This window comes from Chiloscyllium plagiosum, unplaced genomic scaffold (assembly GCF_037043375.1).
Source record: "Chiloscyllium plagiosum isolate Xiang-an unplaced genomic scaffold, Cpla_swu_hap1 HiC_scaffold_25, whole genome shotgun sequence".
Classification (NCBI taxonomy): Eukaryota; Metazoa; Chordata; class Chondrichthyes; order Orectolobiformes; family Hemiscylliidae; genus Chiloscyllium; species Chiloscyllium plagiosum.
Window position 1 is genome coordinate 39,446,822 of NW_028270163.1, and position 27,914 is coordinate 39,474,735.

General features: G+C 38.3%; 2 protein-coding genes across 8 annotated transcripts in view; one reads left to right on the top strand and one right to left on the bottom strand.

The window, feature by feature from the left end:
- The window catches only part of LOC122562183 (anaphase-promoting complex subunit 11), a 141,017-nt gene that overhangs the window by 72,221 nt on the left and 40,882 nt on the right, over positions 1 to 27,914 (bottom strand). Inside the window, exon 4 of one of the 3 annotated variants that reach the window (XM_088000625.1) lies at positions 19,264 to 20,934. The exons of 1 other annotated variant lie outside the window; for it this stretch is intronic. In XM_088000625.1, coding sequence (XP_087856751.1) covers positions 20,838 to 20,934 — 97 coding nt within the window. In that variant the 3' untranslated portion in view covers positions 19,264 to 20,837. Of the gene's footprint in view, positions 1 to 19,263; positions 20,935 to 24,981; positions 25,303 to 27,914 lie in introns of those variants that run through there. One more of the 3 variants, XM_088000627.1, reaches the window with a different exon arrangement.
- LOC122562182 (caspase recruitment domain-containing protein 14) overlaps positions 1 to 27,914 on the top strand; it is a 68,558-nt gene that overhangs the window by 12,610 nt on the left and 28,034 nt on the right. For all 5 annotated transcript variants that reach the window (XM_043714809.2, XM_088000623.1, XM_088000624.1 and 2 more), the window contains 11 exons: positions 11 to 148; positions 4,660 to 4,985; positions 7,164 to 7,334; positions 7,837 to 7,956; positions 9,467 to 9,592; positions 12,713 to 12,865; positions 16,048 to 16,167; positions 18,034 to 18,164; positions 19,210 to 19,298; positions 25,153 to 25,231; positions 26,231 to 26,420. In XM_043714809.2, coding sequence (XP_043570744.1) covers positions 11 to 148; positions 4,660 to 4,985; positions 7,164 to 7,334; positions 7,837 to 7,956; positions 9,467 to 9,592; positions 12,713 to 12,865; positions 16,048 to 16,167; positions 18,034 to 18,164; positions 19,210 to 19,298; positions 25,153 to 25,231; positions 26,231 to 26,420 — 1,643 coding nt within the window. The remainder of the gene's footprint in view (positions 1 to 10; positions 149 to 4,659; positions 4,986 to 7,163; positions 7,335 to 7,836; positions 7,957 to 9,466; positions 9,593 to 12,712; positions 12,866 to 16,047; positions 16,168 to 18,033; positions 18,165 to 19,209; positions 19,299 to 25,152; positions 25,232 to 26,230; positions 26,421 to 27,914) is intronic.

The window sequence follows — 27,914 nt, forward strand, 5'->3', positions numbered from 1 at the left end:
TAATCTTCAGGGCACATGCTTGATCTTTTAAGAACTCGGGGAAAGAAAGGGGGTCTTGCCTTTCTGGAGTCTTTAGGATTCTATAATCCTGAAATTTATACATTAATAACTGGGAAGGAACCCACCAAAGATTGCAGCAGCATACTTGGTAAGGTTAATCTTTTTTGAACAAACTCCTCATTTTCGCGTTAATTAATCCCATGGCCACCCTTACATTCAGGCCATGCACTAACTGTGAGAGAGTGTAATAGTCTTCTCTTAAGTGGCCAATGACATTTTTGTGACCCAATTTTATGTGGAACTTAAGAATCACTCTGCTTTCATGCCTCTCTCTCTGATCAGACTATTGATATCAGCCAGATAGCATCCTGCCTCTGAATAACAAAGTTCTTGGTTCAAGTCCCATTTAGGCTTTGAACACAAAAATCAAAGCTGACAGTTCAGTATAGAGCAGAGAAAGCACTGCACTGCTGAAAGTGTCAATTTTTGCATGAGATATTAAACATCTGCCTACTTGAGTAGCTGTCAAACAATCACATGGCACTATTTTGAGGAAAAGCAAGGGAGTTATCCCCAGTGTCGTGTCCAATGTTTGTCTTTCAATGATCTAGTCAATTTCATAATGCAACTTGTGGGAGTTTGTTTTGCACAGATTGGCTAAAATCCTCCTAAATTACAATGGTGACTGAATTTGGCTGTAGAGGTTTTGAGACATCTAGTGATAATGCTTTTCACAATCTAAATGGCAATCTTTCTTTAATGTGGAAAGACCATGTACCTTTGTACATTTGTTCCATTCACTTACTTGCCTGCATTTTGCAAATTGACTGACTCTAGGTGAATCCGAGTGCCAATGATCTGGTGCTGCAAGGCTCTGCCCTCAGGAAGGTAATTTCCTAAGTTATTGTTAGTTTTATATCTAAAAACATGGTTTACTCGCTGAGCTGGAAGGTTTGCTTTCAGACGTTTTGTCACCATACTAGGTAACATCTTCAGTGAGCCTCCAGATGAAGCACTGGTGGTATACCCCACTTTGTATTTATGTGTTTAGTTTTCCTTGGGTTGGTGATGTAATTTATGTTCTTTTTCTCAGGGGGTGGTAAATGGGATACAAGTCAATGTGTTTGTTGATAGAATTCCGGTTGGAATGCCATGCTTCTAGGAATTCTCGTGCATGTCTCTGTTTGGCTTGCCCTAGGATAGGGGTGTTGTCCCAGTCAAAGTAGTGTCCTTCCTCATGATAGAGATGAGGAAGGACACTACTTTGACTGGGACAACACTTCCATCCTAGGGCAAGCCAAACAGAGACATGAACGAGAATTCCTAGAAGCATGGCATTCTAACTGGAACTCTATCACAAACACACTGACTTGTATGCCATTTACCACCCCCTGAGAAAAAGAACAAGAAATGACATCACTGATTCAAGGAAACCTAAACACATAAATACAAAGTGGGGCATACCACCAGTGCTTCATCCGGAGGCTCACTGATGGTTTTACCTAGTATGGTGACAAAACGTATGAAAATGACCCTTCCAACTCAGTAAGCAAACCTACATCAACCTGAGCTACAAATCTTCTCAAAACTCGCTATCTACAAACATAATTATATGCTTTACTCAGAAAACACAATCGCATGATTAGATAATGTGAAAAGGTACAAATCCTCTAATAGCAATATGGATATAGACCTAGCTGAATATCATTTCTTGTTGTCATGTGCAGATAAAGTAAGAAAATTATTTGGAGGGGGGAGGTGAAGAGTCTAAAATTCAATGATCCATTTCCAATGAAAAATTCAAACCATGGTTCACCTGAGAAATTTTGCAGGTAGAGGATGATCATTATCAAGCTTTACTTTCCCGTGATTAGGCTGATCTCCTCTTGCTGACTAATAGGCAATTGGTTATGCTCTCTGTGTTTTGCGGGTGATACCATTACAGTGTCTGCTCTGATATGACTGACAGGGTACCTTACACAAGCTCTTACTGCCATCTGCAGGTGCCTTGTATTACTTCGACATTTTAGAAAACATGTCTATACATGGATGTTTTTCATAAAATTCGAATCTCTTTTCACAGATAATGCATCATTTACAAATGTCTTCCCTAACTGCTAATCTTGCAGTCTGAATATCTGGGTGCACTGTTATTGTTCAGCTCAGCATGTCACTTATAAAACTGCAGCAACAATTTCTCTGTACTTCTTATAATAATTGTCCCAACTTAAAAAAAGACTCAGCTTGGGATATTTATCGACTTCCCTTTCTTCCTGCTCTTCTGAGGTAAGGTTCTAAGCAACAGTTCTTCACTAGTCAGCTTAGACTGAGAGCTGCCAAACAATTTGGCTGTATTGGGCATTTATTAATGAGCCAAATTGTACGCTAAACCACAATACATACACATTTTCTTTTAACAGAAGCCACTGAATAGCAATCAGGAGTTGGAACACCATTCAGATTTTCCTTCTGATGAGACCAATTATAATGTTTAATGCCACCTGGCTAAACTCAACAACTCAGCAAACTAGGAATCACGTGTAGACTTTGGGGGGAAAGGTAATACCAGAGTTCTAATCATAATTGCTCAGGGATGGCAGTAAGTTGACAAGAAACAGGAGGATAAGTCATCTTAATTTTGATGCACATAAAATCTTTAAACAGCTACTCAAAAGACTATATTTTCATAATGTTAGCTTGAATTTTGACTGGAAAATCCTATTAGTTTGGATTTGCAAGACTAAAAGGTATGTTTTCCCTTATTTTTTTCACTGCACATTAATATACTCCAATTTACTGCGTGGTTCCTTCTAATTAATTATTCTGTCACAAAAGCACATTTACAATCACCTTTTCAAATGTGTGCTTATATTTATATCTCATTTTGACATATTTGTAACGTTTCATTGAATTAACTGTAGGGATCTACAGGCAATATTAAAATTACATTAAAGTGAAAATTAAAGTTAGTAAAAATACAAAGCAGATCAGGCATCTGTGATGGAGAGACAAACAGAGTTAACATTTCAGGTCAATATCCTTTCATCTAAACTGGTAAGAGAGGTAGGCAAAAGTGTGGACTGCAGATATTGGAAACCAGAGTTTAAATCAGAGTTTTGCTGGAAAAACACAGCAGGTCAGGCAGCATCGAGGAGCAGGAAAATCGACGTTTCGGGCAAAAGTCCTTCATCAGGAATAGAGGCAGGGAGCCTCCAGGGTGGAGAGATAAATAAGGGTGGGGGGTTGGGTGCGGCTGGGGAGAAGGTAGCAAAGAGTACAATAGGTGAATGGGGGTGGGGATGGAGGTGATAGGTGAGAGGGGAGGGTGGAGGAAGGGAGGTAGCCAGTTCTAAGCAAATGAAGAGACAGGGAAAGGTAAAGGATGGAAAGCCTATAATGGAGTGGGCTTGCAGACAAAATTAAATGGCAAAACAGATGACAATGATGGTACAAGTAAAGAAACAAAAGATAGTTCTAAACGAGGTAAATGGCAGCCAACAGCCGCTGCCTGGAAAAGTGAGGGCAGAGATTATTGTTTGAAATTGTCAACCTCAGTGTTCAGTTCAGAAGGCGACAAAATACCTTAAAAAAAATGTTATTCCTTGACCTTGCATTAAGCTTTCTCGAGTCAATGTCAGAAACTGAGAACAGAGTTTCTGAGCAGGAATGAAGCAGGGAAATGAAAGTATAGGCAACCCACTTGCAAAACTGAATGGCGGTGTGCTGCAAAACAGAGACCCAAACTGCAGTGCAGAAGAGACTGCATCATAAGTAGCAAATACAATATACAACATTGCAAGAAGCACAAGTTTCGCCTGGAAGGAGTGTTTATGGCTCTGGATGGGCAGAAGAGAAGGGGCGTTATCTCATTATTATATTGGAAAGTGATGTAGTTACGTTTGCATATACCAGAGCAAATAATAAGGGATCTGGCCAATTGTATTGACCTCAAAGAATGGGATGGAAAAATTTATCTAGTAACATTTTATTATGTAAATTCACTGTACAATAGTGATGGCAATAATCTATTCATTTATCAATATAGCTGTTTTCCTAAGGCTATATATAGGGTGGCCATTAAATGAGTCATGGAGATAGTACAAATCAGCTTTCAATTTTAAAATTAGTCCTTAGCCATCATGTCTCTATATTTGTAAGAATTATATTAAAAAGTGTTTAAGCAACACAAAGTGATGCAATTTTACAGTTCCCATAGTATTTTGTAGACACCATCTCAAATGCTTTATTCCTGATGAAGGGCTTTTGCCCGAAACGTCGATTTTGAAGCTCCTTGGATGCTGCCTGAACTGCTGTGCTCTTCCAGCACCACTAATCCAGAAAATGATAAAATGTAAGCCAATTCAGCAAAACATGATTCTTAGATGATCATCAACCACATTTCAAACTGCAATTCAGAAACCTAAAAATATTATCAGCAAATGATTCCAGCTCTGCAAATATTTTATTCCTTTGCTCTCAGTTTTACTTGAGAGCCAGTTTCTTCAATTCACACTATTGATATTCTGGTCATTAATCTGTCAATATTTTGCAGTTAATGACAAAAGTAGAATGTATCCCGTGCTCTCATACAGAGGATACTGACAGTAAGCATTCAAGAAAGTACAATCAAAATGACTCACTTATGTTCTTTTGTTGCAGTTGAGAAAGGAAATTTGGATTTAATTCAGTTTCTAATGAATGAAGTGATGAAGGCTCAGAAATGGCTAGGAGAAGAGAAATGCCACAGACATCGGTTGCATGAGAAAGTTCGAAGCTTAGAAGACCAAAACCAGCAATTGAAAACTGAGCTCAAGGGTTTGAAGGCAGCTGAGGCTAACTTGAGAAGAATTAAGATGGACTGGACTCATCACCATGATGAAATGATTCGGCTGAAAGAGGAGAATTATCAGATATTAATGCGGTATACAAATACACTGCAGGAGAAAGAAATGTCTGTGACACGGAGCAGAGAGTTATATCAACAGGTATTGCTTTATTGTTCAATCATAAATTTCTACCTTCATATCCAAATCAGGTAATGTTCAGATATGATCCTAGACATTTGACCTGAGATGGTGATCTGGGATGGCAGGGCTGGGGAAGCTGTCAATTTATTTTCTTGACACTGTAGGCCAGTCATGCATAATGTAGGAAGCCAGGTACCAAATCTAGTCTGCCAGACATTCTGAAGCACTAATTTGGCCTGCTTTGCTACATTAATAAGCCTTATTACCAGCTTCAGGCAGATAGTTTCGGGTGCTGCTTCCTAGTATACAGAAAATCTATGTTAGTGAGATTGGTTCATGAATAATTGCAAGTCAGCATGTGAATATAGAGAATGTAAGAAGAGAGAGGCAGAGAATTAAGGCAAGAGAAATAATATTACGAATGGAAGAAGAGTTGCAATTTATTGGTATTCCATATGTTCAAGATGGCAGTATTGGCTATGAGAGAAATTAATGCCACCTCCCCCCCCCACCTTGCCCCCTCCAACTTGCATTTTGGAGATTTTGCAAATATTGTGACAGCATTTTCTGAAATGAAAGATAAGTGCTCTACCCGTCATGACATTATACAAAGGAAAACTCAAAGATGTTGAAATTAGTTTGCTAACGCACAACCAATCACAATATTTAGAATTCACTGCAAACAATTCTGGCAGACACAGCACTGGAGTAACATTCAGTAGAAACTTGGTTCAATGCTCCATAAAGACATGTAAAAAGAATTGTTTAGTTTATTCATAATTTATGTCAGAAATAAATGACTATTATATTCTTTATCATTTAAAATGAATTCTCGGAGTCTTTCAAAGACAAAGGCGTAGAGGCTTAAGTCCATGTTAAACTTTAAAGAAAAGTAATTCTTCTCTCTAATCTCTTGGTGAAATACATTATAAGGTGTTGTTAGAATAATTGAAGAGATTTTTGGAGAAATTTCATTTGACTTGAAATATATTAAATTATATAACACTGTTATCTATCCAGATCATGTGTACAATGTTGATAGGCTATTGTGTAATGGTGTAAATAATTAGGTACAAACAAGGAGGTGTGCAGCAAAAGAACTGTATGGACATGATGATCTTCCCTCCCCCAAGATGTAATAAACATTAATAAAAGGTTGTAGGTCATGAATTAGCCTCATCCCTCAATGTCACATTTCTGTTGTCATATGATTCGTCAATGGCACTAAAATCAATTGATACAAATAAGGTGAAATATTGCAATTGCGGACAAATACGTAGTAAAAACTCCTTCATTTCTGCTTGCATATTTCTTAACACAGCAGTAAGGACAGATGTTGCATTTTGTGGAATTCTTGCTCATTTGGAATATTGATACTTTGCTAAATGTGACTTTGAAACTAGTAGTAGTTCTGTCAATGCAAATGGTTCAATGATTTGTCCTTGTAGTTCGTCGTTGCTGTTATGTTGTAATGGTCAATTGAGATACGTTAAAATTGAATTTTAACAGTCAAAGTTGATTCTTATTTCTACAACCTACTTAAAATGTTGTAATAAACTTACATTGTCAAAGCTATGTTGACTGCATCTCTACCCACTGACTTATTGAATTACTGGACCCCAAACTGGGCCCTAAACAGTCACAGACTGTGGGCCATCTATGAACAAAATCTAAAGGCAAACTGAATGAATCTCTACTAATCATTAAGTAATGGTTAATTTTAAATTAGAAAACAATAAGCTACAGTTAAATGTTCAGAACTGTTTCACCTTCAGGATTTAAGAACCCAAATTTCATCTGTTAACAGTAAAAGCTAGATTGGAGCTAGATATTTTAGAAATTGTTGATTTATCACTTCTTTCTCATACTTTAAAAAAATTGTTCCTTAACATTCATGGTAAAGTTTCTTACAATTCAAAGATAATTATGAAAATTACCTATATTCTGTTTCAGATATACAGAAGTATTTGGTAAATCAGACTGTCCTAACAAAACTCTTTGTTCTCTGTTGAAATAATCTCCATTAAATTTCTTGTCCAAGTCATGTACTATATTGCTATATTCTCATTGCTAAATCAGTGTGTTTGAACGATATTGTCAAACACAAAAAGTGTTACTGAATAGATAATCTCTTCAAATGTTCATATCATATCTCAAAAACAATTTCATGGTGATCATTTTTGACTTTATTTAAAGGTGGATGATCTTAGGATGGAGAATAAAAAACTAAAACTAGAATTTGACGTTGAGCGAAGAATGTCCTCCAAGCTGCGTGAAGCATTCAAGCCGAAAGATGATGAACTTTTAAACTTAAAAGGAGAAATTGATAAATTGAGGTTAAGAATTCAAGAGTTGCAAGTGAACCCAGTGAGTATGGAGTAGTGTGTATATGTAATTATCATGATCTTTCCCTCAAGCTATCCTTCTCAATTTAAACTTTGCTAACTTTCAGATTACCTCACTGTTGCCATCACCTTTTGCACAGTACTGTTAATTTTTTATTTTTCTGCAAATCAGAATATAAAACTTTGATTTTTGATAATCAAGAGCTCAGGTAATTAATAATTATAATACACAAGGGACCCAAAAACGATTATATAAAAAAAAGAACAATTAATCTTTACAAAGTATCTTATATGATCTCAGAATATTCCAATACACAACCCAGTCATTAAAGTACTTTTGAGGTGTAGTTACTGTTGTAATGCAGTGTTTATTGTTGCAAAGTCCATTTAGTTGATGTTATTCAAGAAGCTTAGAAGGAATAATGCAATGTAAGAAATGTTTGTCAGGAAAAAGCTTTCAATGAGAACTTTCTGACTTTTTATTTAAAAGTTATGAAGATGTTCAATAATTATTTTTTAAACAGGTGACAATGGACATGTTGGAGCAAGAACGTGTAGAAGCTCAAGAAGACAAGCAGGATCTGATGAAAGAGATGAATTCACTGCGATTGGAGCTCGATCAGGCTGAACATTTGAGGAATGAAGTGAGAGTAACCTAAGGTTACAGCCTGTCGAAAGTTATGAAAGAGACATTGCAAAACTAGAAACCGCAGGGAGAAACAGTCACTTCTAACATTTAATCATTAATATTTGCCTATCGGATATTTGGACACAATATTTTCTGAGGAGTCCGCCAGATTTCTTGAGGGCTAATTTTCTTTTGTTTCTCAGGGGCTCCTTTCTCATTCTCACTGATACATTAATTACATGATGCAGCCTGTGAATGGAGGGATGGTTCCTCACCATTTCCTTCTACCCTATTTACAGGAGCGACCTTTCTCTGATTGATCGCCTCCCTGTATGAGAATGTAGGTAGACAATTCAGAGGTTTTCAAGAGCGGGTTTTCCACCACTCACATGGAGTCTGACCCTTATTGTCTTCAAATGATAGAAATTTATATCTTGAAATCAGAAACAAAAGCCATAGATTTTAATTTTAACCCACCCTCTCCCTGTAAGCATCAAGATCAGACTTAGTCCAGTTCCTAGCATGTGGCATAATCAGTTAAGCCCAGTGACACCACACATTCACTGTCTGTGAAGTTGCCCAAGTTTCCGATTTTAGGCTACCCTTTAAACTTCAAGGACATGGCCCGATCAAATTATCTGGGCTGCAACATAATTTTATCATCTGGATAATGGGAACCTAATGGAAATCATCCCTCCTATTATACCATGGTATTGGGGCCAATTGGTCAGAGGAGTCCACGGTAAGTTTGTTTATAAAAAATTAGTTTTCTTTACAACCCATGTGGTCAGAAGGAATAGCAGCACTTCTCATAGGCTTCCCTGGTCCAGACCTTGCCTATTCTTGTTTCTGCAAACTTTGAGACAGTGAGGATTGCAGATGTTGGAGATCAGGGTCAAAAAATGTGGTGCTGATAAAGCAAAGCCGGTCAGGCAGCATCCGAGCAGGAGAGTCGCCTCTCCTGCTCCTCAGATGCTGTCTGACCAGCTGTGCTTTTCCAGCACCACACTTTTTGACCTCCAGCAAACTTTGGCTGTCAAAGCCCTTGCTCATTCCTCACTTTCTCTCAAGGCCCAATCCACTGATGTCTTCAGATTCCCAACCCAATTTCCACACTCATCTGCCAACTCTGACATCAGCAAATGGCAACAGGATTATTAACTGATTAGAAATCCCATTTCAGTTCAGAAGCAAAGATATTGATCAATGGCAAAAAATCAAAATGCATTTTGGGAACTGGTTAGTCCATGTCAATAGTAAATTTGCCACAACAGATTGCATGTAAATGATGCCATTGACAATGAATCAATATCACAGTTCTGTAAGCTTTCACTGTGCATACTTAATTGCTGTCTTCTATTGAGCTTAATATAAAACTAATCCATCTAAATTTTAGCAATCTGATATCTAAATTTCATTAGATTGTGATTCTTTTAGATGAACCTTTGTCTTTCTCTTCATTTTGGACTGAGGTTCCCATGAGTTAAAAATATTTCAAACTGTTTTACTTTCTTCTATACTGCAAGTACCTGGATGAAAAGGAAAATATGCTGATGGAATGTGCTACTCTGAAGATTGACTGCGATATGTACAAAGATAAAATTACTTCACTCCAGACACAAGTTTTAGAGCTACAAAAAGAACGTGATGAGGTAAATAAATTATAACTCTCCTCCTCACTGAAGGTGGTAATTTCTGCAGGAGTACTGACATTAACATCTTTTCAATGTCTCAGCCAAATAGTCAAAGCTCAGCAAAGGATGTATCAGCAAATTATTCACTTAATTAAATTAATTAGTAACCCTTTAAGGGCAGCTATCCATCTATTTAAGGGCATGGATCACTGTACCGGGCTTCTTATAGTAATTATGTTTTCATATGTTTCAAGCGCGTTGAGTACATATTATTGCCATATGAAAGAGAATTCTATTTGTTTAAAGAAGGACCTGTTTAACTAATTAGGCTAATGACACTTATATATTTAGATATTCACAACTGGAACAAGTAATAATAGGAAAGATGACGATGGTATGAATGGTGTTTCGATTCAAGTGTTTGAATATGCAACATTAGCAAATGTGGTACATGCAATTAATATACATATTGATAGAAATTGTTGGAGTAGGTAACACAAAGGACTGACATAAATAATGTTACAACTCTATATATTTAGGAATTAACATCTTTAAAACATTATTAATGTTGTTATTATTACAATGGTACTGCTTGAGCTGGTGTATGAAACAGGTATCATTTATACAGTCAATTTTGCCAGAAGAATCTCAGCGCTCCACTTGAGAAGAATCCAGAAACTGGAAACCAAGATTGATCAAACATTTCCAATTGAAAGCCCTTCAAAACAATTTATTTCTATTCCCCTAGATTGGGCTTGCTTGCATAAACATAAAATAATCTGTTTCTTGTATGGAAATAATATCCTGTTGATATTATTGTTATAATGTTGATGTGATGCTAACTAAAGCTTTTTAAATTTGGGCATATTATTAAAAGTAGAAGTGCATACAGGTTACAATGTGGGACTGAAACATTTGACTTCTGCATCCTAACACATAGTCCAATCGCACTTACCCAACTAGTTCCAATATCCAGATACATAATTTTTGAGGATATCTTTTCATTTTTTTTTAGATTAGATTACTTACAGTGTGGAAACAGGCCCTTCGGCCCAACAAGTCCACACCGACCCGCCGAAGCGCAACCCACCCAGACCCATTCCCCTACATTTGCCCCTTCATCTAACACTACAGGCAATTTAGCATGGCCAATTCACCTAACCTGCACATTTTTGGACTGTGGGAGGAAACCGGAGCACCCGGAGGGAACCCACACAGACACAGGGAGAACGTGCAAACTCCACACAATCGGTCGCCTGAGGTGGGAATCGAATCCGGGTCTCTGGCGCTGAGGGGCAGCAGTGCTAACCACTGTTTCACGTTGGATTATGAATATGAAATAATGTCCTTACTGTTATTTGTATGCCTGATAGCCAGAAGCATAATCAGAAGTATGCCTGATAGCCAGAAACATCAAGGAGAAAGTGAGGTCTGCAGATGCTGGAGATCAAAGTTGAAACTTTATTGCTGGAACAGCACAGCAGGTCAGGCAGCATCCAAGGAACAGGAGATTCGACGTTTCGGGCACAGTGAAGAAGGGCCTGAGCCCGAAACGTCGAATCTCCTGTTCCCTGGATGCTGCCTGACCTGCTGTGCTGTTCCAGCAATAAAGTTTCAACTCAAGCCAGAAACATCAAAAAGGTTTGTTATTGGAGCCAGACAGTGCACATATGAGTATTATCTTAATGCTCAATTATTGGAGAGGAATTTGGGAGACAGAATTTATGATTACTTGGAACACCATAGCTTGATTAAAAATAGTCAGCATGGCTTTGTGACTATTTCACAAACCTTGTTGCCTTGTTTAAGGATGTGAGGAAACACTTTGATGAAAGTAGAGCCGTGAATGAGATTTTAGCAAGGCATTTGATAAGGCTCCCCATGGTAGGCTCATTCAGAAAGTAAGGAGGCATGGGAAATAGGAAATCTGGCTATCTGGTTACAGAATTGACAGGCCCATAGAAGACAGAGGATGGTAGTGGATGGTAAGTACTCAGCCTGAAGACTGGTGATGATAGTGTTCTGGGACCTCTGCTCTTTGTGATTTTTAGAAATGACTTGGATAAGGAAATGGAATGGTGGGTTAGTAAATTTGCCAATGACACGAGGTTTGGTGGAGTGGTGGATAGTGTAGAGGGCTGTTGTAGGTTGTACTGGGGCATTGACAGGATGCAGAGCTGGGCTGAAATATGGCAGATGGAGTTCAACTTGGAAAAGTGTGAAGTGATTTATTTTGGAAGGTCAAATTTGAATGCAGAATTTAGTGTTAAAGGCAGGATTCTTGGCAGTGTGGAGGAACAGAGGGATGTTGGGGTCTATGTCCATAGATCCTTCAAAGTTGCCACCCAAGTTAATAGAGTTGTTAAGAAAGTGTACAGTGTGTTGGCTTTCATCAGTAGGGGGATTGAGTTTAAGAGCCACAAAGTTATGTTGAAGCTCTATACAGCCCTGGTTAGACCACACATGGAATATTGTGTTCAGTTCTGATCACCTCATTATAGGAAAGAAATGGAAGCTTTAGAGAGGGTGCAGAGGAGATTTACCAGGATGCTGGCTGGACTGGAGGGCATGTCTTATGAAGTAAGGTTGAGGAAGCTAGGACTTTTCTCCTTGGGATGAAGAAGGATGAGAGGTGAATTGATAGATGTTGAAAGGCATAGGTAGAGTGGACAGTCAGAAACTTCTTCCCAGGACAGAAATAGCTATCACAAGGAGGCATCATTTTAAGGTGATTGGCGGAAGTTTTAGCTGAGATGTCAGAGGTAGGTTCTTTACCCAGAGAGTGATGGGTGCGTGGAATGCACTACCAGCACTGGTAGTACAGTCAATTCCATTTGGGACATTTAAGCAACTCTTGGATCGGCACATGGAAGATAGTACAAGGGTATGTCAGTTAGTTTGACCTTGGAGTAGGATAAAAGGTTGGCACAAAATCGAGGGCTGATGGGCCCGTACTGTGCTGTACTATTCTACATTCTATGTTCTTTGTTCTATAGTAATCAGTTTAGTGTAAATACTTTTGTAACTATACAGCTCCTTGACCTGCATAAGTTTTGAAGCAGCCACAAACAACTCTTGTAATATCAGGCTAATCATGAGGGCAACGTGCAGTAAAGACCTTTTCTTAATTTTGCACAGGCATATTCGGCCAGGGATGAAGCGCAATTGCAAATCAGCAAAATGATCATGGACAAAGATCTATGTCGTCGCCAAGTTATTGAACTACAGGACACGTATCGTGAGTTGAATAAGGAATTGCTGCAGTTAAGGTCAAACAAGAACAAACAGGAGGTAGGACCTTTCTTTCAGTTGCTACTAAAAACATAGGCTGAGACTTTTAGGTCGACAGAGACCAAATATGATCTCCAAAGATGATTTTCCAAAAATACAGTCTAATTTTTCTGACTTGTGTTCCCTAGTGATGTAAAATTTCTTAGGTGCTAAGGGTTGGAAAAAAGGGTTAGAGACCCAGGGAACATTCCCTTTCATTTTGCCCAGGGAATCCCAGGAATTCAAGAGGGTACAGAGCCTGACCTGGAGTTGCAGTAGGTGGAGCCATTTAAGTAGTGACAGTTTGTGTTGCACTTTCTGGTTTGCCATTTCAACATAATGGTGTTGTGGCCTATGCATGAGTCCTTATCCATAGACACTCTAGTGACACTATACCAGGCTAGTACTTCCTTTGCTTTTCAAGATTGATATTGATCAGTAGCCTTAAGGGCCTGCTTATGCTTACTTACTCCTAACAGCTGGAGGTATATTAAACAGAGGATAATGCTTGCCAAAGCCTCAGCTATGTGGCTGAAGACTCTGGGAATCAAATCTTAATGAACCATAAACAAAAGAAATGCTGCATAAACATTCAACAATTCAGTCAATTTCTGTGGAAGGAATAGGCCATCTAAAGTTTCAAGTATGGTCTCTTTGTTAACACTACGTCAATGGCACCTCCACCCATGAAACATTAGCATGTCTGTGTCCCTATTGCTTCAGAAAAACTTACTGAATTTACTCACCATTTTACTTTCACCATGTGACATTACTGGGAACAATGTGATTTGTTGCAAATAGAGTAAGAGTTACAGATGATTTCATATTTATAGAGAAGGGGGAAGGGCATGGAGTGGACAGCCAGTGGAGAAGCCAGATATTACTTAGAACTACATAGAAGTTACAGGACAGAAACAGACTATTTGATTGAACCAGTTTGTGTGATGCTATTTATTCTCCACGAGTATTAGTTTCTGCCCTCTAATAGTCATGTAGTCATACTGCATGGAAGAAGACCCATTGGTCCAATCAGTCCATGCCAACATAATCCCAAACTAAACTAGACCACCTGCTTCCTCCTGGCCTATGTACCTCCAAATCTTTCCTATTCATGTATCTATCCAAATATTTAAACATTGTACTTGGACCCAAATCCACCACTTCCTCACGAAGTTCATTCCACACACAAACCACCCTCTGTGTAAAAAAATTGAATCTCATGTCTTTTCTAAATCTCTCTCCCCTCGCCTTAAAAATGTGCCCCCTAGTCTTGAAATCCCCCATCCTCGGGAAAAGACAAATACCATTAACTCTGTCTGTTCATCTCATTATTTTATAAACGTCTATCAAATTGTCTCTCAACCTCCTATGCTCCAATGAAGTCTCGCCCTATCCAGCCTTCCTTTATAACACAAATCTTCCATACCTGGCAATATTCTGAACCCTCTCCAGTTAGATAATATCCTTTTTATAACTGGGTGACTAGAACCGGACACAGTATTTCAGAAGAGGCCTCACTAATGTCCTGTATAACCTCAACATGACTTCCTAACTCCTGTACTCAAAGATGAAAAAAAAGATAAGTTTATATAGCAAAATTCACAATATGTCCCAAAGTGTAGTATAGTTAACAATAATTTTAAAGTGTACTGACTATTGTGATATAGGAAAAATGGCAACCAATCTGCACAAATAAAGCCATGAAGTAAATTTTTGGAACAGTTGTGTCTTGGTGTTGTTTGAGGAATTAATTATGACACTGAAAGAACCCTCTTGTTCTTAGAATAGTGTTGTTGGGATAGTTTACTTCCACACAAGTGAGCAGATGAGGTTTTCAGTTTAAAACCTCATCCAAGTGATGACACCTTTAGCAGTACTCCCCTGGCACCACATTAATCTTTTCTGGAGAATGATTTGAACACATAACCTGCTGACACAATTGAGTGCTACCACTGAGCCAAAACATCTCTTATATGACCATCTACAAATATCTCACAACATGTTGTTCTCCAATTTAACTTCATGCTGCTGAGCTTTGTTTACAATTTAGACCTTCCTCTTCTCAGAGGCTGTGAAAATGAAATCACTCATTCAGAGTTGTATAGCTAGCAATGAGCAACAATGAGCAGGTGATAGCCTAGTGGCATTATGTCTCCAGCATGTGCAGTCCTCAGTTTCTCCTTGTTAATCCAGTGACACAGGTAATGTTCTAGGGACCACAGTTCAAATCCTGCCATGGTAGAATTTAAATCCAATAAAAATCTGGAATTAATGGTCCAATGGCAACTGTAGAACTATTGTCAATTGTTGGCAAAAGCCCATCTGATTCACTAATGACCTTTAGTAAAGGAAACTACCATCCTTAATGGTCTGGCCTACATGTGAAGTCCAGACCCTCAGCATTGTTGCTGCCCCTTGGACAATTAGGAGTGGACATTTAATGCTGGCCTGGCTATCCCTACAATCCTGTGAATGAATAAAACTGGACACTGAGAAGGATTGCACTAGAGGAGGTACAGAGGAGATTCACCAGGATGTTGCATGGTTTGGAACATTTTTATCTATGAAGAGAGGCTGGATAAGCTCAGGTTGCTTTCTTCCGAGCAGAGAAGGCTCGGTGAGGGATCTGATTGAGGTGCATAAGATTATGAAGAGCATGGACAGGGTGAATATAAAGCAGTTGTTTGCCTTTATAAAAATAGGGCATAAATCTAAAGTGAAGGCAGGAGGTTTAGAGGGGACTTGAGGAAGATGTTTTTCACTCAGAATGTAGGGGAATCTGGAATGCACTGTCTGAGAGGGTGATTGAAGCAGGCAACCTCCCAACTTTGAAGAAATATATGAACGTGCACTTGAAATGTCATAACATTCAAGGCTATGGGCCAAGTGTTGGAAAGTGTGATTAATGTAGCTAGAGCAATGCAGACTCAATTGGCCAAAGAGTCTTTCCATGCTGGGTGACTCTGTCTATGAAAATATTGCTGGGTGTAACCAGGCACCTAAAGCATAATCTTTAATATACCAATGATAGGCTCAGTTATCACTATGATGGATGAATAAACTTCATTTTAATCAATGGCATTTTGATGAAACTTGTGGTTTTAGTGATGGTTACTATTTACTATTCACTTGAAAAATCCAAATAATATGAAGAACACAAGATAAAATTCACTTTTGTTTCTTCTTCCTTTAATCCTTGACAGAAAGCAATAAATAAAAAAACTCCACCACGTGAAAAACCCAAACTGAAGCGTCTTCAAGCAGTGAATCTCAGGACCATCAGCTATGACAGTGATGACAGCAGTTGTAGCAGTCAATGTGACGTATGTCTAAGCAAACTTTTAATACACTTAGAATAACTGTTCAAAGAGAGAGAGAGAGAGAGCATTGTGCTGCTGAAGTTCTGTAGTCTCTCCTGGAAATTATTCACATTTGCAATTAAAGTAAGTTAGACTGACATTAAAATTTAAAAAGGATTTGGATTTAAACTTCCATTTAACATAATAATGGAATAATACATATAATGCATTGCACAGTAACAGATCAAACAGCCTAACTAGCCTATACCTGTGTTTATGCATCATAAGAACATCCTTTCCCCACCCCTCAAAACACACCCTTCTATTTCTTTCTCCATTAAGTAATCTTCTGGTGCCCAGACCTTTCCCCGTAATGAACATTATAGAAATTGTCATATTTCTGAAATTGCTTTGTTTGGTGAGTCATCTATCACAAAATGTTAATGCCTTCATGAAGCTTCTTAAAATATTGTTGCTTGCAGATGGACAGTAGTTTTACATTTGGCTCTAGTGTAAATTTTAATTCAGATATAATTATAAGTAGTCATACAGAGAGATATGCTCACAAATATGTGAACATGTATATAAATACATAGATACATCTTGTGACATGTCACTGAGTCACATAGATATTGAAGGGTTAAGATTCAACTCTGTTCCCTTGATGAGTTAGTTGAACTCAACCCAGACAAGTTCTGGAGATTTGCAACTGACTCTAATGTCCTTGAGTTAAGAAGATGAAAAATCAGGTTGGGTTGCTGCTCTTGTTTTCCATCAGATGTCTTGGATCTGTGAGCATCAGGTACTGACATAGTGTACGGATGTTTTTACTACTACAGAATAGAACAGACAAAATGGAATAGCTGGTCATTTTCTGTTCTTCAAATATTTATCTTCGTTTCTTCCAAATCTTTTTTAATAATTTCCAACCTGATGCAGAATGAAACTTGTGACTTGTTCCTAGTTTATTTTCTTTTGCACAATTTAAAATCAAAATCTTTGTTTGAAGTACTGTCAGAGTCTGTGAGGGAGAGTGCTACTTGGAAGTTATGTGAAACTGCCATGGCTCATAGGAATAGGTCATTCAGTCCTGTACCATTGTATCTCAACCTAATTTTCTGAGCTTTGATCTATATCCCTTAATAACTCTTTCTCTCTCTTTCTCTGTCTCATTAGATACCATGTTCTAAGAGTATATTACTGACCATGGATATCTATGTGTTGACCCATGGTATTACTTGAAAAATTACTGCAGTGGTTTGTCAATGCTTGACTCTGGCTGACTGGAGACTCTCCAACTCTTATTATCTGTCATAAGTATATCGGAAGGTTTTCAGGTTGATTACCAACCTGATTGGCTACAGAATCTTTTATCTTAGCCTGCTGGACAAACTTTCCTCATTCCTGAAGAAGGGCTAATGCCCGAAACGTCGATTCTCCTGTTCCCTAGATGCTGCCTGACCTGCTGCGCTTCTCCAGCAACACATTTCCATCTCTGATCTCCAGCATCTGCAGACCTCATTTTCTCTACAGAATGAATACATCATTCTTGGCCATGACATTCCAATGGGGACTTAAACTCAGAGCTTCTAGCTCAGGGACACTACCACAGCACCACAGTACCTCCAAATAATAACCCTACCAGTCAAAAATCCATTGAATTTAGTCGTGAAAGTTTCAAATGATTCAACATTTTTTTGAAGAAAGATTTCTAGATTTCTACGACAGCATCTTTGATGTGGCAAAAGTGGCCCCAGATTACACAGTGAAATTTCTTCACTAATTTTACGATTTTGTCTGTTCACTCTAGATTCCCAATATTTTATCATGAGTCTTTTACATAATTGTTTTTCATTACATTTCTGAAACACCATATTGTTTCATTTACAGCTTCCTATGCATCTAAAGAAAGCCAAAAGTTGTGAATCAATGAGCAGACTGAATTCTTCCTTTGCTGAGCCACCCAGCAGGGAATCTCTTTACAGACGCCAAACTGAAAATACTGGAGAAGAATCATTCAGGTGAGGGAAATAGCATACATACTTATTTGATGATAGCAACTTGCATAAAACATCATTAGCATTATACTTTAAGAAACTTTCTTTCTGTGAGTCTAGACTCACCACTAAGGCAAGAGGATTAGCAGGTGATATGTATTTATTTGTTCTAAGCATATGGGCCTTACTTGTCAGGTTGGAATATATTGCCCAACTGACTACTCTGAGAAGGTGGTGTTGGGCTTTCTTCCTGAGATGCAATTGGAGGAACCACACCTTATCTTCCGCCTGGACAGCCCCACAGCCCAGAGGACTTAACATTGAGTTCTCCAATTTCAAATAACCTTTGCACCCATCCCAGAGCTCCCTTTCTAGCCCTGCCTCCTCCCTTCTATTCCACCTACCTATCATTTCTTTCAGCTACCAACTGGATTCATCTCTCCCATTGACAAAGCAGGTCATACCCACTATTCTGTCCACTTATCACTACCTCACCACTCCTCCCCGCTCCGCCCCCACCTCCCCCTCCCCTTTCTTTATCTGTAACTCTCCCACCCCCACATCCAGTACTGAATAAGGGTTAATACTCGAAACATTGACTTCGCTACTTCCTAATGCTACCTGGCTTGCTGTGTTCTTCCAACCTCCTGTTCGTCTATGCCAGTTAGCTAGACTCAGCAAGGCACTAAACTGGGTAAAAATGGAAGTTTCATTCCCTAAAGGACATTACTGATGGACATTAGTGGACCAGTTGAAGTTTTATGTCAATCCCACAACTGTATGGTTCTTACTAGAGAGGATTGAATTGAGGGTACCATCTTAAACCACAGTCTCCCTCTATCAGCAAAGGATATAGCCAGCCAGGGTTTTTAATATCTCAATCTTATCCAGGAGAGCTATCAGGATTAGCCAATAGTTTACCAGCGCCCAGTACTGACGTTCAAATATGAAGAATGTGACCATTTGGGTAACATTAATCATAAAAAGAATCAATGCAGAGAAAAGACAAAACTCTGGGAGAAGACTTCTGCGGTTGGATAACTTTAATCTTTTGTTTGTGTTTTCACAGCAACAGACATTCTATTGATGATGATGTTTTCACATCAGTAGACGATTGCACTGACACAGGCAGTTCTAATGAAAATATTCCTGATGTCGGTGAGTTTTCATTTTCTCATTCATGATCTGGGTATATAACAAAATATGATGGAAATCTCACCAGCCTGGTAGTAAGGAATTTTTTAATACCAAAAGAACTGTGGATGCTGGAAATCAGAAACAAAAACCGAAACTGCTGGAAAATCTCAACATCAATGAAGAGAAATCAAGAGTTAACATTTTGGGTCCAATGACCCTTCTTCGGAACTGGTGGTAGCTAGGAAAAGGTTGGTTTTTATACAGAAGACAATGGAGGTGGGGGGAGAGGTTTAGGAGTAAACGATAGGTGAAGATAGAGCCCAAAGGGAAAGATGAACAGTTGAACAGACAAAGAAGTGGATAACAATCAGCCTAGAAGAATGAATAGCTATAATGGGGACTATTAGTGACTAACAATGGGTTGTGTGTCATAGCAGACTATGTGATAAAAGGGTCTGTTGTGTCAGATCTGGGGTAAGGATATGGGAGAGCTCAAGCCATAAAGTTGTTGAACTCGTCATTGAGTCCAGAAAGCTGTAGAATTCCCAAGTGCAAAATGAGATGCTGTTCGTCCAGCTTTGCTATAGCACTTCAGCAAGCTAGAGACAGAGGTGTTGGCCAGGGACCAAAGTAGTGGGCTGAAGTAGCAGGCAACTGGAAGCTCAGGTTCTTTTTTTGCGAATAGAACATAGCTGTTCTGCGAAGCAGTCACCCAATCTACCTTTCCTTGACTGATGTTTTCAAGAGATCCAAACATATGATCTAGTTAAATAACACTTAACATTTAAACATTAAATGTTTCCTACATTTTCCTAAACTGTTGACAGTTTATGGTTAGTGGGTGAAACCAGAAAATAAAGTATGTTTATGAGACAGTCTTACTTCTTTTCAATTGTTCCTTAATCATTTTTTCCTTTCTTTGTTCTGCAATTATTGTGCTACAGGTAAGATTACTTTCCACCCTGCTGTGCTTCCTGTATGAACGGTAGCTATGAGTAATAGCTACCAGTTTGCTTTTCCCTGTTCTGTCAGGGAGTTCATCATAATTCTCCAGTCTTGGAGGAACAGCTATATTACTTTCTCAATGGATAGAATTGGAATTAGATTTTATTGTCATGTGTACTCAAGTAAAGGAGTACATGAGTCCAGTGAAAAGTGCACAATACAAAATCACCATTCTCTGGCACCATCTTAGTTACAAAACCAGAATTTTAAAAAAACAACTGAAAAAGAGCCAGAAGGTAAGAAAATGTTCAGATCTTAAAGTTTAAAGTCTTCTCTCCATAAAGGTGCTTAGAAAGTTTAGCGACCAATGCAGGCACCTGGGCCCATCCACACCCTGCAGTCTAGGCCTTGCAGTCTAGGAGCCACATTCTTGTTACTGCTGACGATGTCACCGCACCTCCGATCAACAGCAGACCTTTGCCGCCACTGCCTCCAAATGCTGGGAGGAGCCATCTTATTGTTGCTGCTCCATCCAATTGCCAGGACGGCCAGGGGGCTGCTACCATTACATGAAAGGCCTGCTCCCACTGCCTCCTCTGATCTCCTAGAAGAGCCTTAGAGGCTGCTGCCTCTGATCCCATTACCACCTCTGACGGTCGAGTGGCTGCTGCCATTCCATGCACAATCCACTCTCGCTGATGTCGTCAAATTGCTGAAAAAGGCATTAAAGAAAAGAAATGAAAGGAAAAAGAAAAAAAGGGAAAAGAGCAAAAGTTAAAAGAAGAAAAGAAAATTTAAAAACAGAAAGCAATTGGGAGTGGATGAGCCCTGGGCTCAGTCCTGCTACTCCGCCACCATTTTGAATTTATATCCGGGAGCTTTACATTCTGTAATCTAAAGTCTCAAAACTTGCAGCCACATTGTCTTGCCTATATACCTTCACCAATCTGACATCTTTCTGAATAGCTTGTTTGTGACCACAGGCCATGTAGGTCAGTGCCTGGCTTCCTGGTAGCAATCATGATTCATTCAGCCTGTATCGGTTTTCTGTGATGTTTTATTTCAAACAAATTGCCAGGTCAAAAGCTGACTACATATTGGCAAGGGATATCTCTTCAGTTGTAGTTCATGTTCTTATCAGGAACCAAGCATATCTAAAGTGCTTGCCAATCAGAAATGCTGCTGAGCAAGCCCATTATTTGGACCACTAAGGAGATATTTGCAGAATAGCCCTTACAATTGGCCAAATTTGTGGTTGTTATCATGAGGTCCTGTCTTTACTCTCATCAGAGATTACTTTAGTCCCATACGTAATATAGAGGCAGTTCTAAGATCTTCATCAACATAAACAGAACTATCATCATTGAATTGTTTTCCTTCATTCCAACCTAGTGGATTTTGTCCCAAACAGGACCTGACGAAGGAGCAGTATCTGAAAGTTAGTACTTCCAAATAAACCTGTTGGACTATAACTTGGTGTTGTGTAATTTTTAACTTTGTCCACTCTAGTCCAACACCAGCACCTCCACATCATGGTTAGCAACATCAAAGTCAGAACAAAATAAAGTCCAACAGCTCAATGTCATCCGTATTTAATACTGAACAGAAATTATTTTTTAAAATATGCATGTGCAATCTTTTAGTGCTTTTACTCTGTGTTCATTTATTTATATAGTGGTTTATTGGAGGAACTCCCTAATGCATATAACTTTAAAGGTGGGAAACATCTGTGAGCACTTCAGGGGGCTGTGGTGGGAGGGAGGGGGTGTTATCTTCTGACTACAGCATCTCATTGTGGTTTGGGACAATCTGCCTCAGATCGCTGTGGGGCACCAACATGGGTGCTGAGGATGAGTGGCAAAAGATCAAACCTGTTGTTGCAGGTGCCTGCCCCTTGGACACCTTTCTCAGTCATGTCATCAGCACTCTATGGCTCTGTGGGAGAATAGTTGTAGTGATGTGATGTGATAGTTTAGAACTCATTGTCAATATTGGCTTGGAGGCCTAGGTGACAGCTCTCTGATCCTTAAGTACACTGCCATGAAACCCATCAGCAGAGGATCCATTGTTGTGTTTATGAAGCTGATCACTTACTCTATGTTGGCCAGAATGTTCTTCAAGCTTTGCACGAAACCCATGAAGCCAAACTTTCTTTATAAAATTATTACTTGCAGGCTACTTAGTGTATCTAGCACTTTTAATGTATGCCAGTTTGCCTTCTTCAGAGCTTGGCTCATTCAATTCTGTATCTATTTTCTACAGTGGCACTGTGCTGTCTGATTTTCCTTCCTTTCATCTGCAAAACTTGTGACAAAAAAATTCAAATAATGAAGATTTAGCTTCTCTGGTGTCAGTCTCTGAAGTGGTTCCTGTTAAGTCAGCTGAAATGACTCTGCACATTCAAGAAAGCTGGTTTCTGTTCCTTCAGTGTGACAGGGAAGCCAACATATCTTGTTTATTTCCCATTCATAAGGTGTGAGCATTACTGCCCATGTTAGGAGTTGCCAACTCCCAATTGCCCTTGAGGAGTTGGGGGTGAACTGTTTTCTTGAACTGCTGCTGTCCATTTGGTGTACGAAGACCCAGAATGTTGTTAGGAAGGATGTTTTGACTCTGTGACAGTGATATTTCCAAGTCAGGATGGTTTGTGTCTTGGTGAGGAAACAGCAGCTGCTGCTCTTGTCCTTGTTGGTAGTAGAGATTGCAGCTTTGGAAGGTGCTGGCTAAGAAGCCTCAGTGATTTGCCATAATGCTTTCTGTAAGTGGTTTAAACAGCTGCTATTTTTTGCATCGGTGGTGAAGGAAATTGTTGCGTACCAATCATTTGGGTTGCTCTGTCCTCAAAAAAATTGTGCCTCAAATGAAAGGGAGAAATGAAACTTAAGTTTTACTGTGAAGAGAAAGCAGCAATCAATGAATGGATGATGAAGCAGAAATAGTTTGCTGAGGATTGTGCAGCATGAGATAGGAGCAAGAAGGGTAAAAGTAACATTACACAACATCTTCTTCAACACTGCCACTCGTTTTAGCCGTGATTCTGCCCCTCCCTGAGATGGCCTATATGTCCACAGGAAATTGACCTGCAGCCTCAGCCTCCTATTACATGTAATTGAAGATTTTCTTCTACAAGAAAAACAGGATTGCCCTATCATGACATTCTTGTGTGTGTCGTGATCAAATAGTTTGCATGTGGTCCATAAGAGAAAGTTTAGGTTGCATTCACGATGTAAGTAAGAAATGCAGAATGAGTGAGTCGGAGGAGAAAGAGATGGATTGAAATGTCATGTAATGATTTTGAGAGAGTGAAGGTTAACAGGGAGTGGTACACCTTGTGAGTACTGAGGCTGAATGTGGTGGATATGGGCAAACAATATGCAGATGAGAATTAAGATAGCTAAGCTCATGTCATTAAGGTCATCTGCAATCTCTTCCCACTGGAATGAAAGGACCAGCTGCATGTACCACATACTGTTCCACCAGCAAACCATCCCTACCCATCCCACCTCTATGATTGTTTTAGAGCACAACCGAATTTTCAGGCACTTGTCTCGAATGATTTCAGGATACTTACTTCCTATATTAGCTATATTTCTATACTGTGATTTAATGGTGCCTCCTGCTATTAATCCTGATCTGCATTCCTTCAAAAATAATGTTCCAAATTTAGCTTAGCATTTTTTGTTAGTAAATCATCTACTTTTCCTTAAAAGGTCTTATTTGGTGCAGCACTTTCCTGTTATCTTTATTCATTGCTGCACATAATATTTGGCCATGCTCATTTTTGAGTCTACCATTGCTTCCAAGTCTCTTTCAGCTAGTTCAGCAATGACTATTAAATAGGTTGTACATTCTTCATCACTGAATTTAATCTGTCATTATTCTATCTCTGAATTTTCTCCTGAAACGTTTGTAGTCCCTTGAATCCCTCAACAAACATAACTGTTGCCTCCACCCTTCCTGCTACCACATAACAAGTTAGACTGCTCCTCAAGTTGATTCATTATAATATAAAATACATAGGCATGTTTGAGAGTTATGAAAAAAACAAAGCATTAAATAAATACAAAGTATTCCTTAATATAAAACAAAGAACTGTAGATGCTGGAGATCTGGAAAAAAAACATGTATTTGCTGGCAAAACTCAACAGGTCTGGCAATATCTGTGGAAAGAAAACAGAGTTAACATTTCAAATCTGGTGACTGCATCAGAACAAACTATTCCTTTCTTTGGATTATCTATGAATTTTACCAAATTCTAATTTATTCCTGAATTACTTTAAATATTTTAGGCAAGGCAAGGACCCTAATAGCAGCACAGTACATCTTAAAAACCTGTTATGTTCCTAATCAGTCAACTTCTAATGCATATCAGCTTTTGCTGTGGATAACTACTGACTTAAGCTATGCATCAGCTTTTTGAGTGGAAACTTATAAAGATCATGTGAGGAACGATGAGCACAAACCCACATCCTTTCATGTTGCACTGCATCTCTGCACTATCACCTACTACATCACTACTTGGTGCAGATATAACATTTTCAGATAATGTGTGTAATAGGTAGGAGTGCAATGACACTTAAATTTCAGAGAGATTGTCTGGCCATGTTTTGCAACACTTGAGCTGATAATTCAAATGAATAACAGCTAATATTGATGATATCAGAGCAGAAATGTACCTTCAAAATCAATCCTATGAGCCAGTTATTTGCTGAAAGTTGCAAAGAAAGCTTGCACCATATTGTGGGTGTACATACTTTGCTACAATTCAACTTACAAATAAAGGTATCACATTTAAATTGGTAAAGGAATGTATTTCTTTTAAGTTTGCATTTGACTTATTTGGTCAGTGAAAATGGACTAAGAATGTAAGTGCAATGGAGCATTAATTATCAGCACAAATCAAATCTAAATTGTGTCAAATTCATTTCAGTACCATTCAAAAAGTCTGAACCATCACCTGAAAGCTTATTGTCTATGACTGGAGCCACCACACCACCTGAACAAGACTGGTAAACAATACATTTTATTTTATTTAAGTAAAATCAAAGTAGTAGTTTTTCAAATGTTTTCTTCCATATTGCTGAGGAGAAATAAAAGAAAGATTTTGCTTTAAATAGAGTAATAGCAGTAAACAATGAAGTCTAGGCTGCATCATCACTACATTCCCCCTTTCATTCTTTGCATAAAATATGTTAACACTTAATCTCAGCTTTTTAACAAATGTGTTAAGATGGACCATATATTTTTGCGTAATGGACTTGTCTAAAGATTGTACATTATAATCATATAATCCTCTGAGTAGGCCCAGGGTTCTAGTATGATCCATCTTTTCATCCTCTATGTATAGGGCATATATGTTGAATCTATGGTAACTTCATAGCAATAAGTGTTCTCTTATAATGCCATATAACGGTGAGATCAGATTACTGACAGTTTGGTTGAATTAGTAGTATTCTTATCCTTAAGGGTGTGACCACACAATTTCGCCTTCAACATGAAGGATAACAGACAACACAGTCTCCAGATTTGCTATATTTTTAAAGTTTTGTTCATTTGCATTAGTTGACTTTGCAAATTATACCATTCTTTATAGATGATATTTTCACTATTACATTTGGCTCCTCCAAAACAAAGTTCTATTTAAGAGCATTGCTGCTAATTAGTTGGAGGAGGCATACAATCAAAGGGAAAGGCTATCAACAAAACATCTACAAAGGATACCTGGGTCAAGCATATTAATCAATTTTGACAGAAATAATCCAAGTGTTCCATTGTTGACCCTATCTAATTTCATAAAGACCTCACATTTCTGGAAGTGATACTAGTTTCCTTAAAAGAGGCCTTACCTTCATGTGTGAAAGTGAAAATGTCTGACAACAGTACTGTTTGTATGCTCCTGATACTTTTTGTGTTTTATTTGATCTTCCAATATGTGAAATAAAATGAAAATGAAAATAATTTCTCAATAGAGTGAATTCTAATTCCCAAATTCTGTTTTTTTGCTGTAGGCCATTTCTACGAGGACCTCCTCATATGAAGTTAATGAGCAAAATATCTTCATATAAATTCAATGGAGATGGAATTCTGGATCAAATTGAAATAATTGGTGGGAATTCAACTGGAATATTCATTCACAAAATCAAACCTGGATCTCCAGCAATAGCCTGTGGCCTTGAGCCAGGATTTCAGATCATGATGGTAACGTTACAGGCACGCTTGTCACTGAAACTAAAATAAAACTCACTTTCAATAGGACCAATACTTAATTCATTCACTTTTTGAAAGAGTAACTCTGCCTATCTATTTTTGTATTTCTAGCTAGCCCTTTGATATAGTATAAGTTTTTCTCCTTACTGATCTTTTGACTATTCTTTGCTACATTCAATATTGTATCCAATCTATCCAAGCCTGCCATCCATCTGTGTTTTTCTTTTAATTTGATACTATCTCTAACTTCTTTATTTAACCACAGATGGTAAGTCCTCCCCTTGGAATTTTTGTTTCTCATTGGAACTATTGTATGTCAAGTGCTGTATGCTATGCCTTGGAGATACGTGGAAATTACACAAGTATCTATATCGAAACATTTGAACATTTATTGAACATTTATTCAATACTTTAAAATGTTTGCTTTCATGCTTACTGCTTTCTGTTGAGTGTGATTTTTAATGGGGTACAGGGAATTTGGTAAGTAAGGGCAATTCTTCTCACTTTCTAAGAACCTAATTTTATCTATATTTCACATATAACATTTATTGAACTTTACTATTTCAATTCTAATGAAGTCACTTGTGGTAGTGATGAACAGGCCCCCTGACAGTTAGAGTATAAAGAAAAAAATAAAGGGAGCTTGTTAGAAAGGCATGATGGAAGTCATGGAGGATTTTAATTGAAAAATCAGATGGACGAAAAGCCCAGGTGAGGAGCTCATAGAATGTTTTCAGGATAGTTTGTTAGAACAACACTTTCAGGAAACAACCAGATGGCAGGCTATTCTAGATCTGGTTTTGTGCAATGAGATAGGGATTAATTAATTACCTTATAGTGAAGGTGCATTTAGGTAGCAGTGATCACAAAAGGGTTAAATTTCCATAGTTTGAGAGAGAGAGAGAAAGAGGGTGCAAGATTAATATTTTAAATTAAAATAAGAACAATTATGACAGCATGATCATAACTAGCTAAAGTAAACTGTCAAATTTGTTTACGGGACTGGTAAACAGAGATACTGTGGCAAATATTTATGAGGATGCTTTAAAATACAGAGTAGTTCCAACGAGAAACAAAAATTCCAAGGGGAGGACTTACCATCTGTGGTTAACTAAAGAAGTTAGAGATAGTATCAAATTAAAAGAAAAACACAAAGATGGATGGCAAGCTTGGATAGATTGGATACAATATTGAATACAGCAAAGTATAGTCAATAGATCAGTAAGGAGAAAAAACTTATACTACATCAAAAGGCTAGCTAGAAATACAAAAATAGATAGGCAGAGTTACTCTTTCAAAAAAAGTGAATGAAAAAAAGTATTGGTCCTATTGCAAATGAGTCTGAGAAATTAATAGTGGAAAATAATGAGATGGTAGATGATTTGAACAGTGGGACTGGGGTGTGTTCAGTTGCATGGATAATTAGGGAAAAAACTAAAAGGAGATGGGCTCAGCAGAGATTATTGAAGTTTCCAAAACAAGTAA